Source organism: Neolamprologus brichardi, chromosome 8 (genome assembly GCF_056152115.1).
Source record: "Neolamprologus brichardi isolate AB-2024 chromosome 8, ASM5615211v1, whole genome shotgun sequence".
NCBI classification, from domain to species: Eukaryota; Metazoa; Chordata; class Actinopteri; order Cichliformes; family Cichlidae; genus Neolamprologus; species Neolamprologus brichardi.
In genome coordinates this window covers 18,824,274-18,846,977 of record NC_142111.1, presented here as the reverse complement: position 1 = coordinate 18,846,977, position 22,704 = coordinate 18,824,274, and the positions used below count along the sequence as shown (strand labels likewise).

General features: G+C 41.0%; 1 protein-coding gene across 4 annotated transcripts; it reads right to left on the bottom strand.

Annotated features, from left to right (window-relative positions):
* Positions 1 to 531: 531 nt before the first annotated feature.
* Positions 532 to 22,213, bottom strand: sec24c (SEC24 homolog C, COPII coat complex component). 4 transcript variants are annotated; one of them, XM_087844748.1, is made up of 25 exons: positions 22,047 to 22,213; positions 19,906 to 20,084; positions 19,559 to 19,639; positions 17,423 to 17,549; positions 15,947 to 16,113; positions 15,110 to 15,850; positions 14,895 to 15,025; positions 13,505 to 13,573; positions 11,475 to 11,583; positions 11,186 to 11,313; positions 10,356 to 10,494; positions 10,135 to 10,250; positions 9,092 to 9,216; positions 8,794 to 8,985; positions 8,596 to 8,689; positions 7,219 to 7,335; positions 6,960 to 7,130; positions 6,740 to 6,836; positions 6,511 to 6,656; positions 5,765 to 5,903; positions 5,285 to 5,403; positions 4,738 to 4,917; positions 3,956 to 4,141; positions 3,695 to 3,784; positions 532 to 2,422 (listed from the first exon to the last, which is right to left on the bottom strand). In XM_087844748.1, the coding sequence occupies exons 2-25, from the start codon at positions 20,063 to 20,065 to the stop codon at positions 2,282 to 2,284; spliced, it is 3,765 nt and encodes a 1,254-aa protein (XP_087700874.1). In that variant the 5' UTR covers positions 20,066 to 20,084; positions 22,047 to 22,213; the 3' UTR covers positions 532 to 2,281. The 4 variants fall into 4 exon arrangements, with proteins under 4 accessions (XP_087700874.1, XP_087700875.1, XP_087700876.1 ...); XM_087844749.1 differs by lacking the exon at positions 13,505 to 13,573; XM_087844750.1 differs by lacking the exon at positions 19,559 to 19,639.
* Positions 22,214 to 22,704: the final 491 nt, after the last annotated feature.

Sequence of the window (22,704 nt, the reverse complement as noted above, 5' to 3'; positions counted from 1 at the left end):
GTACAGTGGCTGCAAACTTCAATGAACTCAAGTAATGCAGTAAAGAGGGCCCAGACTCCTTCACAACGATGTGAGACGGATAAAGTGGCAAGAAAACTTCAAGCACATGATATCGCAGGCAGCCTCAGATACACTAGCTACCTGCAGACTTAATCGTTTGGGATCATGATAAATATCTGCTCAGATATTAGCGCTATCAGATAAAGCAGACATCATTAAAAATAACAGTTTCATGAGGTTTTCAGTTAGTACAGCAGTCATGATAAAATGCTGAGTTAGGCAATATACAGGAAAGTGTAATTTTTCAATGCTAAACTTACACTTCCTTAGACTATTAAAATTTTTGTGGATCCAGAAACTGAGAAGTGAAACCATGCGGAAAAATGCAGACCCGTCATAAATATATTATATTGTTAAAAAGAGGAAGTGACAATGTTTTGGAATTTTGGTTTTTTTCCCACAAAGTGATGGATAAGTAAGACTCTCTTCAGCGATAACACAAGAATAAAAAAAACAACAACGTTTCACTTTAAACAATCATTTTATTAGCAGTCCCAAGAGGCAATGAAAAAAAAGAATAAAAGGAACAGAAATTAAGATTACAGTCAAGACGGCGGGTCAATCGAAGTCAGTGAACATAAAGACGGAACAGAGGGCTGCACACACACACAGAGCACAAAGTCACGTCGTTATAAAAGGAACAAAGTGATAAATGAAGACCGAGTTTAACCTCACGGGTGGTGTGTGTGTGTGTGTGTTGGCTGATCCCTCTGTTCCTCAGGAGAAATTCACCAGGACCGACCCCACATTCACACAATCGCACACCTCACATTCACGCAGACATATCGAGAAAAGAAAAAGGAAAAAAAAAAGAGAAAAGCCACGTCTTCCTCTCCTCAGTAAAAGCCATGATTTTATATTTAGGCTATTTGTGACACAAATCAACCATCAACAAACCACAGCCGTTCAGGCAGGCCTTTAAAATCATTATTTTTCTATTAATTCTGTACAGATTATATATTTTATTTACACACTGAACAGCTTGTCAACTTCTCAGTGTGGAGGCAACCCAAAACTTTGCAAACATTCACTGGTGTTCACACGTCTGCTGCCGCTCTGTGCTCATCTCTGCCTGCTTTCATACAAACCCGGACATCAACGCCTTCGGTTAATATAAAGTCTGCAGCACTACTCGCCTTCAACAATCGCCCAACAAACAAAGCGATCGGGAGCACGTTTTCCCTCACTGTGACGCTTAAAATAATAGATTCACACACCTCATTCATTTCCCCTTCAGTTTGTCTCTGGCTTTTCTCAGTGCTGCATAGACCTGGAAATAATGAGAGCTTCCTCTCATGACAGTCTCGAGAGACAGATGCTCGCCCCGGTGAGCGAAACTCAACTGACGCTGATTGAAACCAATCTGAATTGCCGATTACTGTAGCGATTCAGCAGTTACAGAAATTACATGCACTTTTATTTTCAGTGCTTCCTGTTGGTAAGATCACATCAGACTCCAGTTTGAGTTGTTAATCTAGGGTTTAAAGTCAGATGCTCGCACCTGGAGACACAGCAGGAGATTTAAAAAACAAAACAAAACTGGGCAATGGGTCACTAATCCTCTCACATCTGGAAACACACACTCACACATTACGGATGATTGGAGCAGCATGGGAACAGAAGGGGAGGAAGGGGGTACTAAGGCCATGATTATAGTGGATGAGAGACAGAAAGAACAGCATTTATTCAATTCCCTATGTCCTTCACTGTAATGGGATTTAGTCATATAAAAAGTGTTTTCTATCCAAGAGTCATTCATGCACCCAAACAGCCTTTCAGTGCTTTTAATACAGACATTACACCAACTACAGCCGGCATCCGCCTTCTCCGTCAGTCTGTTGCATACATAATTATTCATTTTTGTATGTACATTACTCTTCCTCATAAGTTATTTTGCTCCTGCTGCTGTGGAGCAGCAGATTTGAGGCAGAGTAAAGCTTTATTAACATCAGATCCCCCCTATGTCTCTCTCTCTCTCTCACTCACACACAGATACACACTCGCACTGTCACGCACACATGTGATCTACCAGCTGGTCTCTGGTGCTCAGCTGACAGACAGTAAGGGAAGCTTTAGTTTATTAGGCTTTAAAAAAAAAGGAAAGGAAAAAAGATCAAGCGCTTTCTTTCACATGGAAAGGTGACTGGGATGGATCTGTGTGGTGGTGGTGGTAGTGGTGGGGGCTCATACAGGTGAAGGTGGGAATTTGCGATGGGGGGGCCTAGCTGAGAAGCTGGCGGATCTCCTTGTGCATGTGACACAGGAAGTCTACGTATGACGCTCCCCCGCTGGCGCTCTTGTCTTCGACCAGGAAGTGTCTGAATATCAGCTCGGCCCTGTCTTCCTGCTTCACCACCATCAGCTGCAAAATGACAGAGAAAGGTGTGTGAGAAAGAGGAGGCAGACTTGATACAAAATGTGCCCATAAAAAATTAAATTAAATCACGTATTGAGCATCCAGCTCACAATTATTGCAATAAGACAAACATAAAAGTGTATTTAAAAAAAAATCAAAGCATCTCCTAAAACTTACATCATGAAATTAAAAAGAAAATTGAGTTTGAGATTTTCCGTTTTAATATTCACTTAAATGTTTCATCAATTATCAAAAATAGCTGCCTTTTAATTCTTTGTTTATCTCCTAACTTTCCAATTAGGACCAAACACTAGGTTAGATACACGTATCGGGAAGTCTGTGTTACAGAAGTTAGAAAAAGACATTTATCCACCTAAATAACTGGACTGACCCGCCCAAAGCAGCAGACAGTGCACAAAAGAACTGAAGAAGAGAGTGCGCGCAGGGTGGAGTGAGTGGAGACGAGGGTTGGGAGTGATTTGTGACAAAAGGATAGCACAAAGAGCGAAAAGAAAGGTTTACGAGATGGTCTCGAGACAGTTCAGGTTGAGCATTTTGGAGACAAAGTTTGAGGCAAGGCTGTGATGGTTTTAACATGTGCAGAGGAAAGATGGTGAATATATTGGTGCTGCTGGGCAAGAAGAAAAGTGGAAGACCACAGAGGACATTAATGGATGCAGTAGAGGAGCTGCAGAGTGGTGGTGTGACAGAGGAGGATAATAGGGATAGGGTAAGATGGAGGCAACTTGAAGAAGAAGATGAAAAATCTATTTCTCAACAGAGGTAGCATGCAAATTGTTTAAAGTGCACCGGTTGCACATTTTCTTATTTTCTGTCATATAGACATTGTTACAGTGGTGGATTCTCATATTAACATGGCCAGAGTTTCCAATAATGACGTCAATAGATGTAAAAATAACTCCTGTTGACCAAAAGCTCAGGTTTCAAGCTGCCTTAAATTCTCAGTTTAGACAGTTTGTTTTATGTTTTTGGACCTGAATGATGCCACAGAGATGATATTCTTAAACAGTCTTCTCAGTCACGCAGCACAGAAACTCCACTCAGCTGCTTTTCAAACCTTCTGTTTAGGAGCAGCAGCCAATCAGGGAAAAGCAGGCTTAAAAGGAGAGGAGTTAAAAATGGCCTGTGGGGTAGCACTAAGGGCCAGTATAAGCGAGATAAGGATTATTTTGAACTATGAATCATGCAACGCTCCCCAAACCATAACAGGCTCCTTTTCAGAAACATTATGGGGTAAAAAAGGAAGAGAAAACTTGCCTTCATGTATCGTGATCGCTGTGCTCTGAAAGAATAAATAAGCTCTCTGAGAGCCTGAGAGATGGGGTTGTCAAGAACAGGCAGACTTGTCTGAAACAAAAAGCAGAAACATTCAGAAAATATATTATACTTTAAACCATTACAATACAGGAAACAACTGTAATATCACTATTATAAAACTGTTTATGTTGTGGTAAAATTCACATTAAACATTCAGGATGACTGATTTTGTGAGCCTTTCATTAGAACTCTCTTCAATACCACGTTTGAGTCGATCTGGCTGAAGCTCGGCGTGCCAAAGATGTTAAGCAGCAGCTCCTGCTGAACGCTGGCTCCCACCCACAGGAAAAGGTGGAGCCCGGTCTCCAGCAGGTAAACTCCTCCTTTTGACAACCTTTCCTCAGAGTCCCTCACTGCCACCGGCAACGAACTGCTTTCCAATTTCATCTGGAAGATGAACAAAAAAAATTAGATGCTACTGTCTGGTGGCATTTCAGCCTGCTGATCAGGTGGTAGATTTAGTTCAAGCAATTTACATTTTTCCACCAAACAGAAATAATTTGATTTGAATTGTATTTCAGGGGCTTTTTAACATATCACACACCACCATGGATGCAGTGTTCAGCATCTTGCCAAGAACACCTCAATTCTTTACGTCCTGAGCCACAGCTACCTCAGAGTGGTCACATGTTACAGAATTTGGGTTTTTCTGATGATCTGAATCCTGTATTCATACACTATTTAGCCACAGACCTCACTAAAATTTTAATATTTAAACTAATGATACCAGACAGATATCAAAGCCAATATAGTCAAAATTCAGTTTTACTGTGTGCTCTTTGAGAGCATCACTGTATTCATTTGTTTGCATTTGGCTTCATAAAACAGGCTGTTGCACTGACCAAGTGAACAGCATCAGAGTGGCCATATCATATATGAACTTATTTCTAGTGTTACCCCCAGTTTTAGACTTTTGTGGCCAAAGCATCCAGCCGAGAACGTGAACAGATTAGATCTTTGGGGGTTTTTGTCTGCGGTCTCACCACTGGGAGCAGGCGGGGGTAGAAGAAGACGTGACTCTCTGCAACATCCATGCAGCTGATCAGCTGTCTAAGGTAAGCTCGGTCATCCAATGAAACGTCGGCTCCAGGCAGCAGCACATCACTCTTCAGCACGCAGTTCAGATATACTGGAAGCAACTTCATACACTCTGGGAGAATCAACTGGGGAACGAAGAAAACGAAACAAAAACCCACTGTCATCAATTCAAACGCCTAATGACGAGTAAATATGCTGAATCAGTTTATGAGAAAGGCAGGTTTTTGTGGGTTTGATATGAAACGGATATAGATTATAGCGAGGATAGGGATTCATTTGATTCATTTGTATTTTAGCTTCCATTATTCATCTGTTGTTTTATCCATAAAAAGCGTCATGAAAGCAGTGATTACAATCATCATCTTGTGTTTCGTTTGAGTGCAGTGTCGTTTTTAAACATTCAGTTCTGAGTCTCTCTGTGAACCGTGTGTGGCCTTGGTGGATGTGAAAGTTGACCTCCTGAGAGTATGCATGTGGATGCTTTCACAGTACCTGACCAGCAGATGAGGGACTTGCACAGTTCTTCCTGTAGCACGCCAGAATCTGAGCACACTGGTTCACAAGAGTTTCTCTCACTGCCTTAGTGGGGTTGCTGAGAACGCCACGGAAAGCTGGAAGAAACCAAAAACACACACACACTCATTTATCACCTGCTATGGTGCATTACACTGACATCTAAATGAAATTAACTGCAACCACTTTTCTCTCGGATTTCTAACATTTACCGTCTTTGCTTTCCTTCAGTCAGTGACCTTAGAAAGTTGCACAGATGTTGATAACAGCAAGCTCTCAAGAGGAGCTACAGCTTACTACTGTTAGGCAATTTGCAGCTCCGCAGGAGCAGACCAGCACTGTTTGGTATTATTTTTAGAAAATGTTATTCATTCAATTCTCCACTCACACCTCGTTAGAAAACACTGGAGAGAGAGAGCATTTAAGGAGTTCACACTCCTCCACAGCACAAAAACTCACCGTATTTGGAAAAGTAGTTGATGATTGTGTCCGTCTCACAGTTGCGGTACAGGTCAGCCAGCTGAGAGCAGCAGTTCACGGCCATGTTGTGGACGCGGAGACGCCTCTGGCCGCTGCAGCTGGTGTACAGCACGGCACACTGCGAGGAAACAGGTTTTATTAGAATGAACAGAGACACAAAACCTTTCATACTTCAGCAAAGCTGTGCAACTTACGTTGCCTCTTCTTGAAACCACTTAAACATAACCACAATCACCAGTCCTCCACATCAAACGAGTATATTTGGCAACTTTCCATATTACTTTTATCTGAACATTCATTTCTAAACAGCTAGCCTCAGTCTTTCCCATCCTTGATCTAGAGGACAAGCCCTTGTTCTATTCTGCAGATCCACTTAGAGTTTGAGGGCGATGTTAACCAGTACCACCTGTAGCAGGTGGAGAACTGGTTCAACGAGAGCTCACCAAGGCTGCAGAACAGAAAAAAGACTGCTGCCGACAGCTGCAGTGCATGACATTTATCCTGGAGTTCACTGAGATAACTCACAGGAGAGCAAGCGAACTGTACTCGCCCCTTTTTAAATAAAATATCTGCAGAGGAGAACTCGATCCATCTGACATAAACACAGTGTGATGCCAGATGCTTTACTAAATCATCGTTGCTGCCATTTGTAAGAAATTTAAACCCTTTGAAAAGCCTGGTTTGTTTACACTCTCCTTTGAGGATTTCGTTACAAGCATGCACACCTGCATGAGCGCCCCCGTCTCCTCGCTGAGCTTGTCATCGTGTTTGAACTCAACAGTGATGGCCTTGTCACAGTCAAGACCTGCCAGCTCCACATCTGTGGTGTTACTCATATAAAAGGAGCCGAAGAAGTCTGTTGCTCGGATGCCTGAGGGGAGGGAAATTAAAGTCAGCTGTTACATGCTACATCTATAGATTTTTTTTGTTCGTTTTGAAGTGCTGAAGTCTCACCTGTGCTGGTTCGCACCCTCATAACAGCATCGAACCCAACTAGTTTCTGAACGTCTCGTCTGAGGTCGTTTAAGAATCGCTCCTGATCCGACTGAGCCTGCAATAAAGAAAGCACATAGTTATACAATCCAGCTGGTGCTGAATGTAGAACATTGAAACAAAACTGTCATGCTATCTATTGGAGTGAAACTGAAGGAGGAGCAGAACGACTTTTGCTCACCTGGAAGTAGGTGTATTTATAGACTGAACCTCCAGTGGAGACGGGAACCACGGCTAATGTGGCAACATCCACATACTGGTTGGGGAAGAGGAAAAGATCCACACAACAGCCCTGGGCTACACACTCCTTAGCCAGAGAGCTGTAGAAACCCACCTGAGGCTGAAATAGCGACTGTGGATGACAAGAAAGGAAAGGGAGTGAGTGCGAAATAACACAAGAAGTTGACCTGCTACAATATAAAGTCATGTCTCATGCTTACCTTCTCCTTGTCTGTTCCAATCAGTTTCTTGTCTTCTCTGTTTTTTAGTTTTCCTGGGGCCTCCGCGATGGGCAAAGAGGTGTGAAACACAAACAGCTTCCCAGCACAGTCAGCAGCCTGTGGGGAGAGAAGACACAGGTCATCAGACTGTGACTCAGATAAATGGCACTGGAGCACCACCTACTGCTTTTCTGTGTCAGAAGCTGTCATTAGGAAAACGTTTCAAAAAGTGCATAAGCTAAAGGGCTCCACAAAGCTGCAGTATAAGATAAACAAGGTTTATTTTGAACAGTAAACACAAAGCTACTCTAGAAGAGTCCAAAAATAAAAATATGGAACTGGAAATAAGTGTAACAGGCCCCTCTTTTTAGATCGATTTAGTCATTAAAAACTAAATATACACAAATGTTTTGTTTCAGAGCTGCCCATCGTTGTAGCTTTAACCCTCTGGGATCAACGTACGCGACGGTGCATCCAAATCACATGACCAATTTAAGAAGACACAGCAACAAGATACAGTCTCCATTTCAACTTGTGTTGAAAGTACCGACTTCAAATTATATAGCAGTTTTTAAATTGTGTTGATAGACCACATAAAACCAGAGTTTGACACAGTGAGCGAAAGAAACACCTGCTTTCAGGTCTGTGGTGTTCTCCTGTCTTGTAGTGGACAGAAACTATTTTTTTGGAGCGGCACAAATAAATTGTGTGCCTTCTTATTTGATGCAGAAGGTCTGTTTGTTCTGTAAAAATTATAAGAGGTTATATAAAACACGCCTGAGGCCTTGGCTGCATTTTTATGTAAATAGTTGCATATAATTTTGTTGTTTGCCAAAGTCGTGCATAGATTTTTAAAATGTACAATTTATATTTGCATTTAAAGTTATTAAAATGATTAAATAAGATAACCTTTATTAGTCCCACAGAAGGGAAATTAGCTAAATATGTTTGTGGTTTTTACAGAAAAATATAACTTTTTTATACTTTTTGATCAATTGTGTTAATACAGTAAGTGAAAATGAAAATATAACTGGAAATTCAGACATGTGAGGTTGTGCTGAAAAGAATGATACCAAACAAGGCAACGTAAACTGCTTTTAAAGGTGAAAGATCAAATCAAAAGCAGTAAAAAACAGCCAATTATACCCGGGACCCCAGAGGGTTAATATTTGGCAGCAAAAGCAAATTTCATTAAAAGGTTATTTATTATTTACATTAATAACATAAGCCCTAACATAAGCAGTTTGGTACCAAGTACTAAGTGAGAAAAAATGGACATTTTAAAGGTTTTCAAAGTTTGAAAGTTAACTTTTATGTTCATCTTCAAGAAGTCTCTAAGAATTCTGGACCTGGACACAAAACACGAAAGGCGTTTACCTTTAGTGCCTCCAGTCCCGCTTGGATGACGGGTCCAAACACCGTCTCCGTCTCCCTGGTATCTGCAAACATCTCTGGGATCTGGTCCAGCAAACTGGAAAAACAAGCAGCAAGTAATTAACCCAGATCAATGTGTCTGACCATCTTGTCCATTCATGTATTTGTCTAAGTGTCAATGTCCACTTTATGGCTGCCCACCTCTCGATAACTTGTCTGCTTTCATTTACATTCACCAGGAACCCGTCAAGCAGGGGTACAAACATGTCTGACACGTCTGACACCACCATCATCTGGGGCTGGGCCAAGCTCGACTTGACGTTGTAGAAGTGCAAAACCTTGTTGTAGGTGACAAAACCCACTCGCACTGCAGATTCCACTTCGGGATTCTCCCTGAATCAAAAAATAAATACATGAATAAATCAATCAAAAGCACGTTCCCTGAGATGAGCTACAAATCTGACAGTACTTTTCTTTGTTCAGGTGTGTGCTTGAGTACCTGGGGAGGCAGTCTAGTAGGGTCTTGAGTTCCTGGCAGACAATGTTGACCATGCCGCTCTTCACAGCATTGTAGGACACATCAATAAGGAAGATGAAGGCTGGAGGCTGAGGAAGCTTGTTATTCTGTAAACAGACAAGCCATAAATAGATACACAGGTACGCTCAGGAATTATTCGTTGTTTAATTGGATGTGGTCTCGGACTTTAGTACCAAGACTTATACAACATATATATTTTTTCAAATTCTTTCCACTTTACATGTCCTCAGTCCTAGCCTGATCAAGCATGTCACATCTGGAATCCCTGACTTGGGTTAAAGAAAACTAGAGCTGCCTTCTGATGGTGATCGTTATGCTTCACTCACATTTTTTGCTCAAAAATACTCTGATGTTTGCTTGGCTAATAAATCTAGTGCAGACTTTTTCTTTAGCCACTGCACATTTTTAAGTTCAGCCAAGATAACAAAAAGAGAACCTCATACTTTATCAACAACATCTAACCAAATGAAGAAAAGTTTCTAATGTATTTATCCAAATAATTACTAAATAATAACTAAAAAAACTTAATAGCAAAGCAAGTGTTAAAAGCTTCTATTAAGTCAATATGTTTCTAATCTTGTTAAATAAGAGGAATTATGATATTTACTAAGACAAGACGCATAATAGCTCCAGTTTCTTTGTTAATACCACCATATTAAAAAGGTAAATAATTGAAAATTGAAAAATAAATACAAAATAAGATAAGCGCTATGATGGTATGAGTAAGTATCAGCCACTGTCATTGGTGATATATATTTTTTAAAGATCCCATCCCATTAATATCGTATCCACCAAGGTCCATTAATAATTTAATCATACTGAGATATAGAGACGTTTTAGTGAGAATTAATCACTTATTATTAAACCATAAAATTAATTTAAAAAAATGATGATTGATACATGGTAAATAGTCAGCTGCAGACTTTTATGAGGTACTTTAAAGCACGAAAACCCCCCAGTAAGACTTTTTTCCCCCTCATGGAGCTTTCAATCGTGGGTCTTACCTTACAGTAGTCAACAGTCGCAAGGAATTCATAACTGCCCAGTGAAAGCTCTGGCCTGTCGTAGCAGTCCACCCTCTTACCGGTGTGGTCCAGATGCTGGAAGTAATGTGGAGGCACTGTGGGGGAAAAAGCAGAAATGATATCAGCGCACATCAGGGTACCAGTTATAGTCTCTCAAACGCTGCATCTTTTCACATATCACTATGGACACATGTGCTCACCCTCTGTGACACAGCTGCAGAAACCACACTGGAAGCGGCGACCTCCCTCTATGAACTGCATGTATGGACACATGTAGGCCTTGCAACGGTTGCAGCGGATTGGACCGCTCTCGCCGTGGTCCACCACGAGTGGAGGGGGCTGAGGAGATATTCGTGAAAAGAGTAAGATGAAACTAAACTTCACCAGGACGAGAAAAAGGATTCAAACACCTTAATGTGGACAGAATTACTCAACCGAGACACAATATGTACCAAACTGTTATCAGTTAAAAATAAATAAGTCATGCCTCCGTTCCCCTACAGCTGTTTTTCATACCCAGATGACACAACATGAAAGTCCAATCCAAATGGATATATATTACGCGTGATGACAGCATGAAACAGGGTCATGCAGCCACTCCCACCTTTGATTTGAAGAGATTATCCCACTGACATTACGTGCATCCTCTGATACTATATACGTATTAGGCTTTTTCCTGAAAAATAATCTTTTATCAAATCTGGCTCCGAGTAATAACTGTTCCACTGTTGCAGCAAAAGATGCAGCCGCAGATACAGATGAGATGAAGACGATGAAATGCAAAAGCAGCTTGTTAATGGGACAAATAAACAATAGGATATTAATTTTCAAAGACAATCAGCATTTTCAAAGACATATTTTTGCATTCAGAGCTTGTTTGCCTTTTTAAAAAAATTCAATCTCTAGGCAGAAGATTTTCTTCCTAATACAATACTGCAAATGAGAGAAAAAACCCCTGTCTAATTGTAACTTACAGAATTCACAACACAAAGGAGATATGAGAGAGCGCCAGAGCAAAGGAATCACTCACCTCATCAGGTGGCAGCGTGGCGAGAGGCTTGATGACAGCAGCCAATGGCACCTGAGACTGCTTTGCCATATCAGCTGTGCAAGGCATGTTGTAGGCTGTACAACGAATAAACCTGGGACTGGCATTCCCTAAACACAAGCACAGTTGCGACATTATTATCAATGCTAAATGTAAAAATTATTTTCAAGAATGAGTTTAGTGTTATCTTGTTAACTATTTGGACAAATGAAGTGAACTCCAGGATAATTGTGGCTGAGAAAACCAGAGAGGACAAAAGAAGGAGAACAACCTTGGTCTTGAACCTGGAAGTTGGTGGTGACCAGTGGTGGGGCTTGACCCCTGACCCCTGTGGTGAATGGCTCGGTAGTTTTAGCCTTGTCATCCTCTATTACCTGGATCTAATAAAGAGGGGGAGACAAAAGGTGGCCCACGTTCATACATGATCACAGCATCAATATAAGACATTTATAGGACACACTATCCCCCGAGTCTCACAAAAATTAAAAGAGGCACATGAAAACCACTCATGCAGGAAAAGACTTGTATACAACTACCCCACACAGAGATTTGCAGCCACTAACACACAACTATACCCTGTGATGATCAGTGGACAAAAACAATAAAGTCAATTCATGCTGAAGCCATTCTGTCAGAATTTAAAACAAAAAATTCAATCCCCAAAAGAACCGAGAAGGATTTATCAAGGCATGCCTTAAATGCAAGAGATCCAATCCAGGCTAGCATGCAGGGCTTGGAAAAGGATTATAGGCGTTGTGTGGGTGTCTCAAGTTTACTTTGAAAGACAGAAGTTCTCTTAAGAACGAGCTGCCTCAAAATCCTGACCAAAAACACAAACAGTGAAGTGGGCAACGGTTATAAGACCTTGTGTACAAGCTGTTAATGTGTAATCTGATATTCTGAGTTTCACAAAAAGTTGCACTACATCTTAGTCATTTTTCCTGACAGTCTCTTGAAAACAACTCAGATTTTAAGAGGAACAGCTTGAGACTTTAGAAAATGCTTTTTTTTTCTCTTTATTGTTGCAAACTGGATGAAAAGATCCCACAAAAATCAGTCAGACAGGAAACCATTAAAGATTAAAGGGTCATGGCACAGATGTGCCTCATCTTCACCATTCAGTTTTTGAATGAATTATACAAAGAATAACATGTTACTTAAGGAGCTCTAAAGGTCATGGTATGGAACTAATACACTCACAATCATCATTATTTCATGTATTTGTGCTATGTTAAAGGATTAGCAGGATAAATGTACTGGTTTCACACCTACTGTCCAGATTGAGAATGGTAACAATTTGGGCTGTGCGATATGACCAAAATCTCATATCCTGATATAAGACATCTATCGTCCCGATAACGATATAAATCACAATCGCAGCTCGACTTGCGCGAAGTGTTTCCAGCTGGGCGTCGTGTACCTGGAGTCGAGTGTTGTAACTGATGCATGAAACGATACATTTTTAGACATAAGGTGTAACGGCTGCCGTTTTCTTTGTGAGTATTTATTACACGGCGTGTTGCGGGGAAAAGCCTGTTCTAACGTTTGAGTCGAAGGTTTATTTTTTTAGCACCTGGCGGCTCTTTTTTACTTCTCATCCGTAAATACTCTGCATCTTTCACGTGATTCAGTTTATTTTGAAAAGTCTCAACAGACTCTTGAGCTTTATTGTGAAAGGTTTATGTGGAAAATAAACAAGCGGACACGTGATGGTTTTACCGCCGTTGTTGCTAACAACAACGCATAAAAACAGGCGCTTGTCCGTCCGTAGTGTGGTTATATTAAATATAAGAGAAAGAGAGAACTTTAAGAAATAAATATAGCCACTACAGTGACCATCAAAACGATGAAAAAATATTGCCGTAAACAGTTTATTTTGCGACACCACGAAACAAACGATAACGTAAAATGAAACGATAGATGTTTTCATATCATCATCCGATATATATCGTTATATCGAACAGCCCTAGTAACAATCTTCTCATCCAATTCTTAACAAGAAAGCACAAAGAAACATTTTCTACTGTTAAACTTTCCCTTTAAATATTACATCTGTGTTGTGTTTTGTTTGGGCTGTGACAATTTCATCTGGGCATTTCTGCTAAAAACATATCGGATATCGGCATATCAAAATGTATCTGTGACACAACAACTGGATCATAACATAAATTTTTAAAAAACTGTCATGATCGCTAACTTTAAGGGAGTAGAGGAAAAAGACAGGAGGAGGAGGCAGTGGGTTACTGCAGTCAGGCACAAAGAAGAGGATGAAGCAGAGGAAAAGGCACACAGGAAACTTACTGGGCTTGGAATAGCGTCTGGATCTATTCTATGTCTCGGTTTCTGCACAGCCGGCATGTCAGACGCTTGCTTTACATTCAAATGTTTGTCCAGCAAATTGTGCAAACAAGTAAATACAAAGAGTAAAAGATAAAAAGGAGTGTGAGAGGAGAAAAATCAGCAAGACTGAGCTCAGCAGCAGGTAGCATTGCTTTTATGTAGACAGAAACACATCAGTATTATTGATTAGTTATTAGTAATATTGTAAGTTCAAGTGGAAATAAGTTTAAACTAACTAGTGGTAGCAAACATGCTTAGAATCTGAGGTTACATCGTTAAAAAAGGTTAGATTTCTTCCGTTCTAGAGCTTTGCAGTATGAAAATAATACATTTACAATGAAATCCAAATTTATGACCATGTTGAGTAAACACACATGCATTTATCACATTATTTACTAACTTGCCATCTTTTTTCTAGACCGAGAGAGATGCTGTCAGGTGTAAAAATGGTCCCACTTCAAAAACATTATTCTAGGGATAAACTGCTGAGAGATATTTTAATTCTTATGACTGAACTAAACTCTGAATCTTTTATAATAAATTAAATTAATCTAAATAACAGTTTCATTGTAAGGAGAACACATAATAACAGAATTATCACACAGCTCTAGGTGAAGCATGCAAAAATCATTCACACTCAGTGTCCACTAAAATCAAGTGCAATACCATCAGATTTTGCATAAATTCCACTTTTAAGGGAAATCTTTTATAGATTATATGAACATCATAGTTAAAAGTGATGTTATACTTAACTACACTGTATTAATGTGTTAATATGCAACAATTCTAACACTGAGAAACTTGTTCCACCTTCCTTGCTAATGCTACTTTGGTAAAATGTTTAAAGACAGATTGGCAAAGAATTGAACTAAATTGCATCATAAATATTCATTATTTTTGTTTACAATCCATCATGTGAAGAGATTTTTCCACACAACGTTTTAATTCAACCAGATGAAAGATAAAAGATAAGATCTAATAAGGAACAAAGACTAAAAATATGAAACTTAATTTCATAGGGCTGTTGCATGTGAAGTGTGGATCGGATGTGTGTTGCTGGGCAGAACACAGAACCAAAAGTGAATTTTTTAGAAAAAAATAATCTAAACCCATATGTGGGTCGAAATTTGCAAAGGCCCGGATGTAGCCTGGGCCATGAATTTGAGATGGCCTAATTGTTACATTTATTTATTTCCCCTGAGGGTTGAACATTAAGAAAGCCTCGCAATATAATGCAGCTCATCATTACAACCAAATACAGATTCTAAAAGTTGGAGATTTAAGAATTGGTGTTGTGTGGCAAACCAAAACAATTGAGAATTAAACAGTATATGTATTTGTGTCAGCTCACCGGGCTAGGAATGGCATCTGGGTCAAGTCTTTTCTGTGCAGGTGGAGCAGGAGCTGGTGCTCCATAGTTTGGTTGCCCAGGGTAAGGGCCTGAATACCCAGGCTGAGGGCCTCTCACCTGCCCAAAAGCACCTGCAGAAAACAGCAAAACAGCTGAGATACAAAGAAAACGAATGATAAGCCTTTTTGATTTTACTTTAACAGCCGTCTCCTAACCATTCTGCTGAGGAGGGTATCCTGTCTGCATCCCAGGTTGAGATGGAGGCTGCTGTAGTGGCCCAGGAGGGCCTGCCGGGCCCTGGGGTCCTGGAGGCAGGTGATTGCTCTGAGCCATGGAAGTGGGAGGCATTTGAGGTCTAGGAGGATGGTGCCCTGAGTGATAGGGGGATGGCTGAGATGGAGGGGGTTGCTGCTGGGGTGGCATGGGACCTGGGTACTGGCAAGAGGGGGCTGAGGTTAGAGGGGGGCCAGGAGGAGGAAAAGAACCAGGCTGAGAGCTAGGAGGGGGGCCTTGAGGTGGAAACGAGCCTGGGGCAGAAGGTGGGGGGCCAGTGGCAAAGGAAGATTGACTGACAGGTGGAGGTGCTGAAGAGAAAGGGGGCTGGGGTGTAGGGAAGGACTGCTGTGCCTGGGACACTGGGGGAACAGGAGGTTGACTTTGTGTAGGCACCGGACCCGAGTAAGAGGATGGAGGTAAGGTTTGCTGAGGAGGAGGATGTGGAGGTACAGAAGAGGTGAACTGCTGCTGCTGCTGAGAGGTAGGGGGAAGAGAGGAATTGAATGGCTGCTGAGAAGAAGGCGGTGGGCCGCTATAATATTGCTGAGGAGCTGCGGGGCCGCTGGAAGGTGGCGGCTGGGTGGGAGCAGAGGACACAGGGGGTGGGGCTTGGGTGTACGAGGCCTGGGGTGCAGCCGAGTACCCAGTGCTGACAGGAGGCTGGGAGCTGTGAGGTGGAGCTGAATAGAGAGCGAGAGACAATACAATCTTTAAATATCATAAAGAGAATAAAAGACTGCATGCTTTAAACTGAAAAACAAATCTATTCAAATTACCATATCCTGGCCCAGCAGCGGTTGGTGGTCCAGAAGTGATCTGCATCCCCGTCATCTGGTTGGTAACCTGCTGCATTGTGGATGGGGGTCCATAGTGTTGGGGATAAGAAGGGTGCGGCCCCGATAGGTTCATAGCACCCTGGTTGTACGGCTGAGAGACAGCAGGTCTGAAAACACAAAGCTCTTTCAGTAGTTGATTGCACTAGGAGACACTGATGTTAGCTTGCATTCTCCACTCTAATTAATCCCAAAGGTGTTCTATCAAGTTGAAATGAGGACTCTGTAGAGGCCAGTCAACAGGTTGACTGGGAACAGTTTGCTCCCAAACTGTTCCCACAGAGTTGGGAGCATGAAGTTGTTCAAAATGGCTTGATATGCCGAAGCATTAGGAGTTTCTTTCACTGGAACTAAGGGGCCGAATGACTCTGAAAAAAACTGAAAAATAACTGCACACTATAATCCCCCCTTTAAACTTTACATTTGGTACAATGCATTCAGACAGGTACAGTTGTCCTGGCAACCGCCAAACCCAGACTCATCCACTGGATTACCAGAGAGACAGGTGTAATTCGTCACTCCAGAAAACATGTCTCCCAGCATTTTTTACACTACTGCATCCGTCGCTTTGTATCATGCTTTGTGATGTAATGCTAAGATGCAACTGCTTGGACATGGAAACCCATTCAATGAAGCCCTCTATTCACTGTTCTTGAACTAATCTGAAGGCTACATAAAGGTTGGATAGGTTGGAGGTGATAGACTCTGCAGAAAGTTAACAACCTCTGCACACTATGTACCTCACCTCCTCTACCATCTAACCTTTGAATATTTATAAATGTCATACCCATGTGAGTTGTGTAGATATGCTGTGCAGTGTCCTCTCCCTGAGCTGTGACTCTGCTCTGACACGTGCACACAGAGAAGGTCAGTGCTGACTGACACAGCTTCTTCTATCAATTAAACAGTTTAAGGTGGCCATGTTTTTAAAATAAAATATAAACTTTCAGTCTGTATCCTCAAATTTACTGTAACCGAACTAACACACTGATTAGGACAACCTGATTGCAAAATTGTCCATGTTTTTATATGGAATGCACATTTTTAGCTTATTATTAACGTATCTTGGAGCAAATCCAATCAGGATAACAATATCCTAGCATGACAAGCTCACCTGGTTCCTCAACAGCACCTGTCCTAATCCAGCCTTTTAAACAGCAGATAAACACAAAAAGAAATGCAGAGTATTGGCAACCAAGGTACCTCCTGCTTTCTTAAATTTCAGTTTCTGTGCAGTTTGTCGAGTGCCTTAACACATCACTGTTTCTAAAAATGTGCTTTGGTTGGTTTGTAGTCTACATGTCACTCCTGTTAGGAAAGCACCAGATTTTGACAGTCTCAGTACTAGTGTCTGGGGTATTATAATGGATTCTGTCAACTGCTTCAATGAACTTGTACAGCAAAGGCGAAAAAAATTACCTGGGTGGTGCCTGTGTAGGAGGTGGGGGTCCATTCTGCATGCTCCCTTGACTCTGACTGTACTGATTGTACTGCTGAGGTGCTGAGACAGGCGGGGGTCCAGAGGTAGGAGGACCCCTGACAGAACCTGAAATGCAAGAGCCAAATAATTACTACATATAGTGACAAAAAGCAACTTCTCTACCAAATAATTGTGAATCAACTCTGGTATGAACCTCAGTATGTTGAGATAACTGAGGATAGGGCTGGGCGGTATGGCCTAAAATCCATATCACGGTATAATTTGAAGCACGTGCGGTAACGATATATATCGCGATATATTCTTTTCTTCTGTATAACGTATTTTCCACACTATAAGGCACACTTAAAATCCTTTAATTTTCTCAAAAATCGAGTGTGCCTTATGTATGAATTCTGGCTGTGCTTACTGATTTTAAAACGATTTTGGTGTGCAGAAATCTGTTAAAAATGTTTTGATGGATTTTTAGAGTATTACGGCTGCCGTAGTGAGGAGCTTCGCGGAGTAATCTGGGTCCAAAACTCCGTCCGCTTCAGGTCCCAAAGTCAAACGAACACTAAGAGTTAAAAACGGTCTAAACTCTTTCATCTTTAATAAAATCATCAGCGTTGCTGCTTTACCAGGTGTAACAATTAAGTTTGACATCCAGGCATCCATGAAAACAGAATTTATTAAATTTAACGGAGTTAGAAGTTAACAAGAAGTTAGCTCGCTAGTTTCCACCTAAACATGACATACCATTTTCTGACTGAGATTTTTGAAACTAATTAAAACGTACAGCTCTGCTACCACTTCCAACATAAATGAAGACAGAAAACTAAACAGCAGTGGCGTTTGCAGGGTTACTGAAGTTGGACTACCTGGTATATAATGTTGTGCTACGTGATTGTTAGCAACACAGCTATGTTAGCATAACATTAGCACAGTGAAGCTGGAGGATGAACGCCAACTTTTTTTCCACTTGAGAAAAGTTAACGTGAGGGATTCTGGTGGTCAGGGACAAATGCAATCGTATAGCAGGATGCTACACATGGGCCAAACTTCAGTCAGGAGAACAACTGAGATTATTCATCCACAATACAAGGTTAGTTATATACTGCAACAACATGGGAATAGAACAGCTGCGAGAGAATTCAGCATTAATGAATCAATGTTACGGAAGTGAAGGAAGCGCAGTTTTTGGCTTTCCCCATATTTCAAAAGTGCTTCATCTCTTTGCTATGACTGTCGCCCGGCATAATTTGCAGATGATAATGGTTGTAGCCGCTGCGACGCTTTCGACCAAAACAGGCGCAGCTTGATGACATCATCAACATGCGCTATCGCGATAGAGCGGTATAGTCAAAATCTCTATCGTTGGCCAAATTTATATAGTTTCTATCGTATATCGTTTATATCGCCCACCCCTAACTGAGGTAACACTATTATAAGCCAAACATATTTTTCCATCGTGGGTTTGCACAGATAGAAAACCAAGATAACAAATGCTGTGTTTGAGGAGTATCAACCAGATCTGTAAGACAAGCTCATACAGGAACTTTGTTTTCACCATTCAGACTGTAAATCTCACCCTAATAGTTTGTTTAAAGGGAACCTATTATGCCAAATATCTATTGTTGCAAAGGTGGATGCTCATAACAAACATTACCAAATATCAAGTCAACATATGTACGACTAAGTCCAAAAATTAGTTTTAGACATTTTTTCTACTCTTACGTACAATGTCAACAAGAGAGGGGATATTTCTAATATGGTCATCTGAGATGCAGAGCTCTAGCTTTGAGTGCAGAAACCCCCTCCCCACCTGCTGTTAAAACCTTCTGTGTGCAAAAGGCAGCGAATCATAAGCAAAAGAAGTAATGACCAGTGGATTCAAAGACTAAATTTATGTCTCTCACATAACAGAGATATAATTTATATTTCTGGCCTACACAAAGGTTAGTGTATAGTCGGCTGCTGTACTTGAACGTCACTGGCATTAGTCTCAGAAAGATGTTCAATTATATGCTAAGAAAAATGACAGCAGGAAGAATAATACCTGCAGGTACAGAGAGGATTTGATGATTGCAGGGCATATGAAGTGTGAAATGAGTGAGAAACAGAGATGAGCTGGTTACCTAAGTCAAGAGGAGAGGGGAGGTCAGAGACTGGGTTGGCTGCCAAAGCCTTAGAGGGAAAGCTTGTGAAAGGAGAGTAACCTGAAATAGAAGAAAAGAGGGGAAGGAGGCAAATACAAGAAGATGAAGAGAAGTGCATGAAGCAAAATGAAGGAAGGAGAGGGCAGTTGAGAATCAGATTAGTATGCACAGGTGCTGTGCTTTTCTCACACATACATGATCACTCACATGGCAGGAGGCATGTAGGACACTCCAAGGTTATATCCCTCTGAATGCTTAAAGTACAGCCTACCTGAACTGCTGGATGTCTCACTCATGCGCACATTTTTTAACAAACTGCATTTTACCTTGCGGTGGAGCCCCAGGCTGATAGGCTGACGCAGGGCCATTGTAGGGTGCGTAGGGTGCTGGATAGCTCCCATCCAGGGGAGCGTAACCAGGCTGGCCAAAACTAGGCTGGGGCTGGCCATATGGAGAGGCCATTGGCGTGTGCTGGTTTACATTCATCCTCAGTTCATCCCTAAATCTGAATGAAATTGTGAAATAACAATACAGTTAGTTACTTAGATGTCATAGTTAAGGACTAAACTTGTTTTGCCTGCTTCATGTGTGTGAACAATAATACAACCAGGGCACCTGTAGTGTGAAAGCCCCTGAAATAAGGACGGTACTGATAAAGGCTGTTGTGAAGGTATTGTGTTTCTCTGAAACAAAGACACAGACTCTTTCAAAGAGCAGGGGGAATCTGTCCACAGCAGTGCTTGCACATACTGCTAGAACATTTACTGACTGTCATGTTTAAGAAAACGTTTTTTCCAAAGCAGTTTAACCAGTAAGTCTAACTAAAATAACAAGATCTTAACATCCACATAAAACATAATGGATCCAAAGTGAAGTTTTTGGCATGAATCACCTGAACTAAAAAACAGGCAAACTGACACAGAAGACCCGCAGGACTCTAAACTCTAACTGTCTACAGTCTGACATAAATCCCACTGACTTATGACATATATATATATAACATTTCCTGGTTCAGTGACAAAAGCTTTATTGGCTTTTTATGTTTGACTTGGCCACACCCACAGCCTTTTGAGTTTTTACACAATGTGCTACAAAAATTAAATAACATTAAATAAAAAGATTACAACCAAAAGAAAGTAAACAAACATTAATATCAAACACCTATTGCTAAAAATACGCAAAATGCAAAATTATTATGCAACTCTTTCGCAGCTGTGAAAGTGGTATTAAAGATAGTATCAGATAATACCTGAGTACAGGTTTTACAAGTTATTAAAGAGAGAGTATTGTAGACAACTAAAATGATTTAAAAAATTGTTATGACTAGTTATATCTAAAGACTGTATAGTTAGAAAACTAAAATAACCATTTAAGAAATGGGTTTTAGACGTTGTCAAGCTGGTTAAATAAGCCAATAAAATGCATGTAAGCAACTTTTCATGCTGTCTGCATCACAGAAAGTCAGTGTTGTCTTGCCATGACTTTTCTAAACAACTTATAAAATCTAATACTTAAAGTGATGAAAACCACACTCAAAATATCTCAAATGAGAAGATGTAAAGTAGGAAAGTAAGTCAATCATAAATCGTCAATAACATAAAATAAAAACTAATTAAGGCAGTGAGAAGAAACCAAATGCTGAATTATGAAAACCAACTTTATGAGCATAACTCCAACACATGTCAACTTGTCAACCCTGCTAACAGATGTGGGTGAGTGGTGTTTTTATTCACTTTGTTCCTGGACACAGGCCTAAAATATAAGACATGAGTGATCAGTATCGTCTGACAGACAAACACGAGCTAAACGAGCGGGGCCATTGAATAATTCAGCAGTGCAGGTGCCACAGCGAGAAACACAATCGCTGGAACCGTAACTGTTCTTTTACTATGTCGGGCCTACCGAGTGACCCACATCTGTTCTAAGGTGCACTGCTAAAGGTTTGGGCTAGTAATTTTATCCAAACATCGGAGAACTTTTTAAAACTCACACAGAAATAAGGTGTTTGAGAATATAAAACAAGTGCCAGGTAGGGAAAAGACTGTTTTGTAGGAGGAAAGTGTAAAATCTGGCGAGTAGTAATGCCGCCGCATTATAATTAGCTCGCTAGCAATGCTAACATTAGCCGGACAACATGTCAACCAAGAGCCAAAAACAACTTGCCTCTCTTATTATACAAGTATCTGTTCTGACTCTAAGTAGGGGTCAAAGCAGGATACGTTCCTTATTTAACCAGACCCCAGCTACCCCAGCATGCTAATGTTAGCAACCACACAACCTGAATCATGACAGCACATCAGCTGTGACCAAATGCTAAATTAGCTCGTAATCTCCTAGCTTTTCCTCAGAGCGGTGCTAGCAGTGCCTTAGCATTAGCCAAGCATTAGCAAACGTAGCGAAATCCAAGATCCCCAGCGAAGCCGGGCGGGGATGGCAAAGAAGAAACCGTATCAAAACCTAAACCTACCTCCAAAGTGATGTAAATAGTAAGGCTGTCCTAGATTTGATGCAAACTCTGAAGCCCGGTGGTCGACAAACTGAGACGCCGATGTCGTACCGGGGTGTTGCTCACTAATCCCTTCTCGGTATCAGAAGCGGACATTCAGCGGAACTGCTGCAGCGCTGTGCCACGTCCACATCCGGACTCCGCAAAGTGACTTCCTCCGAGAGAGCGCAGCAGTGGTTGCTGGAAGCTGTTCAGGCTGCTCTGTGAGAGTTTTGGTTTCATTGCAATAACTGGGGTTTGTTTTTTCACCTTTTCTTCGGGAATTTGACAAGGCAGCGGTGTAATTGATATACGGTATCGGCAGCCAACTATTTAACATGTAAAATGGGAGTCTTTTTAATTAAAGCATTGATAGTTATTAATAAAAGTTATTAAACAGGGGCTGTTTCATGATATTTGTGGTGGTACAGAGGGGACCAAAAACCAGCGGAGGAAGGGGTCAGAGTCAGAGTCACTTTTGAGCAGTTTTGTTCAGATAATGTCAGATCAAAGGGAACTTGAGATGTCACAGCAGTATACATGAAATACACAATGAATCCAATACAGAAATAGAGATATAACAGAGAAAAAGAAATAAAGATATCAGTATAAATATAGAAAGACATAAGTACTAATATAC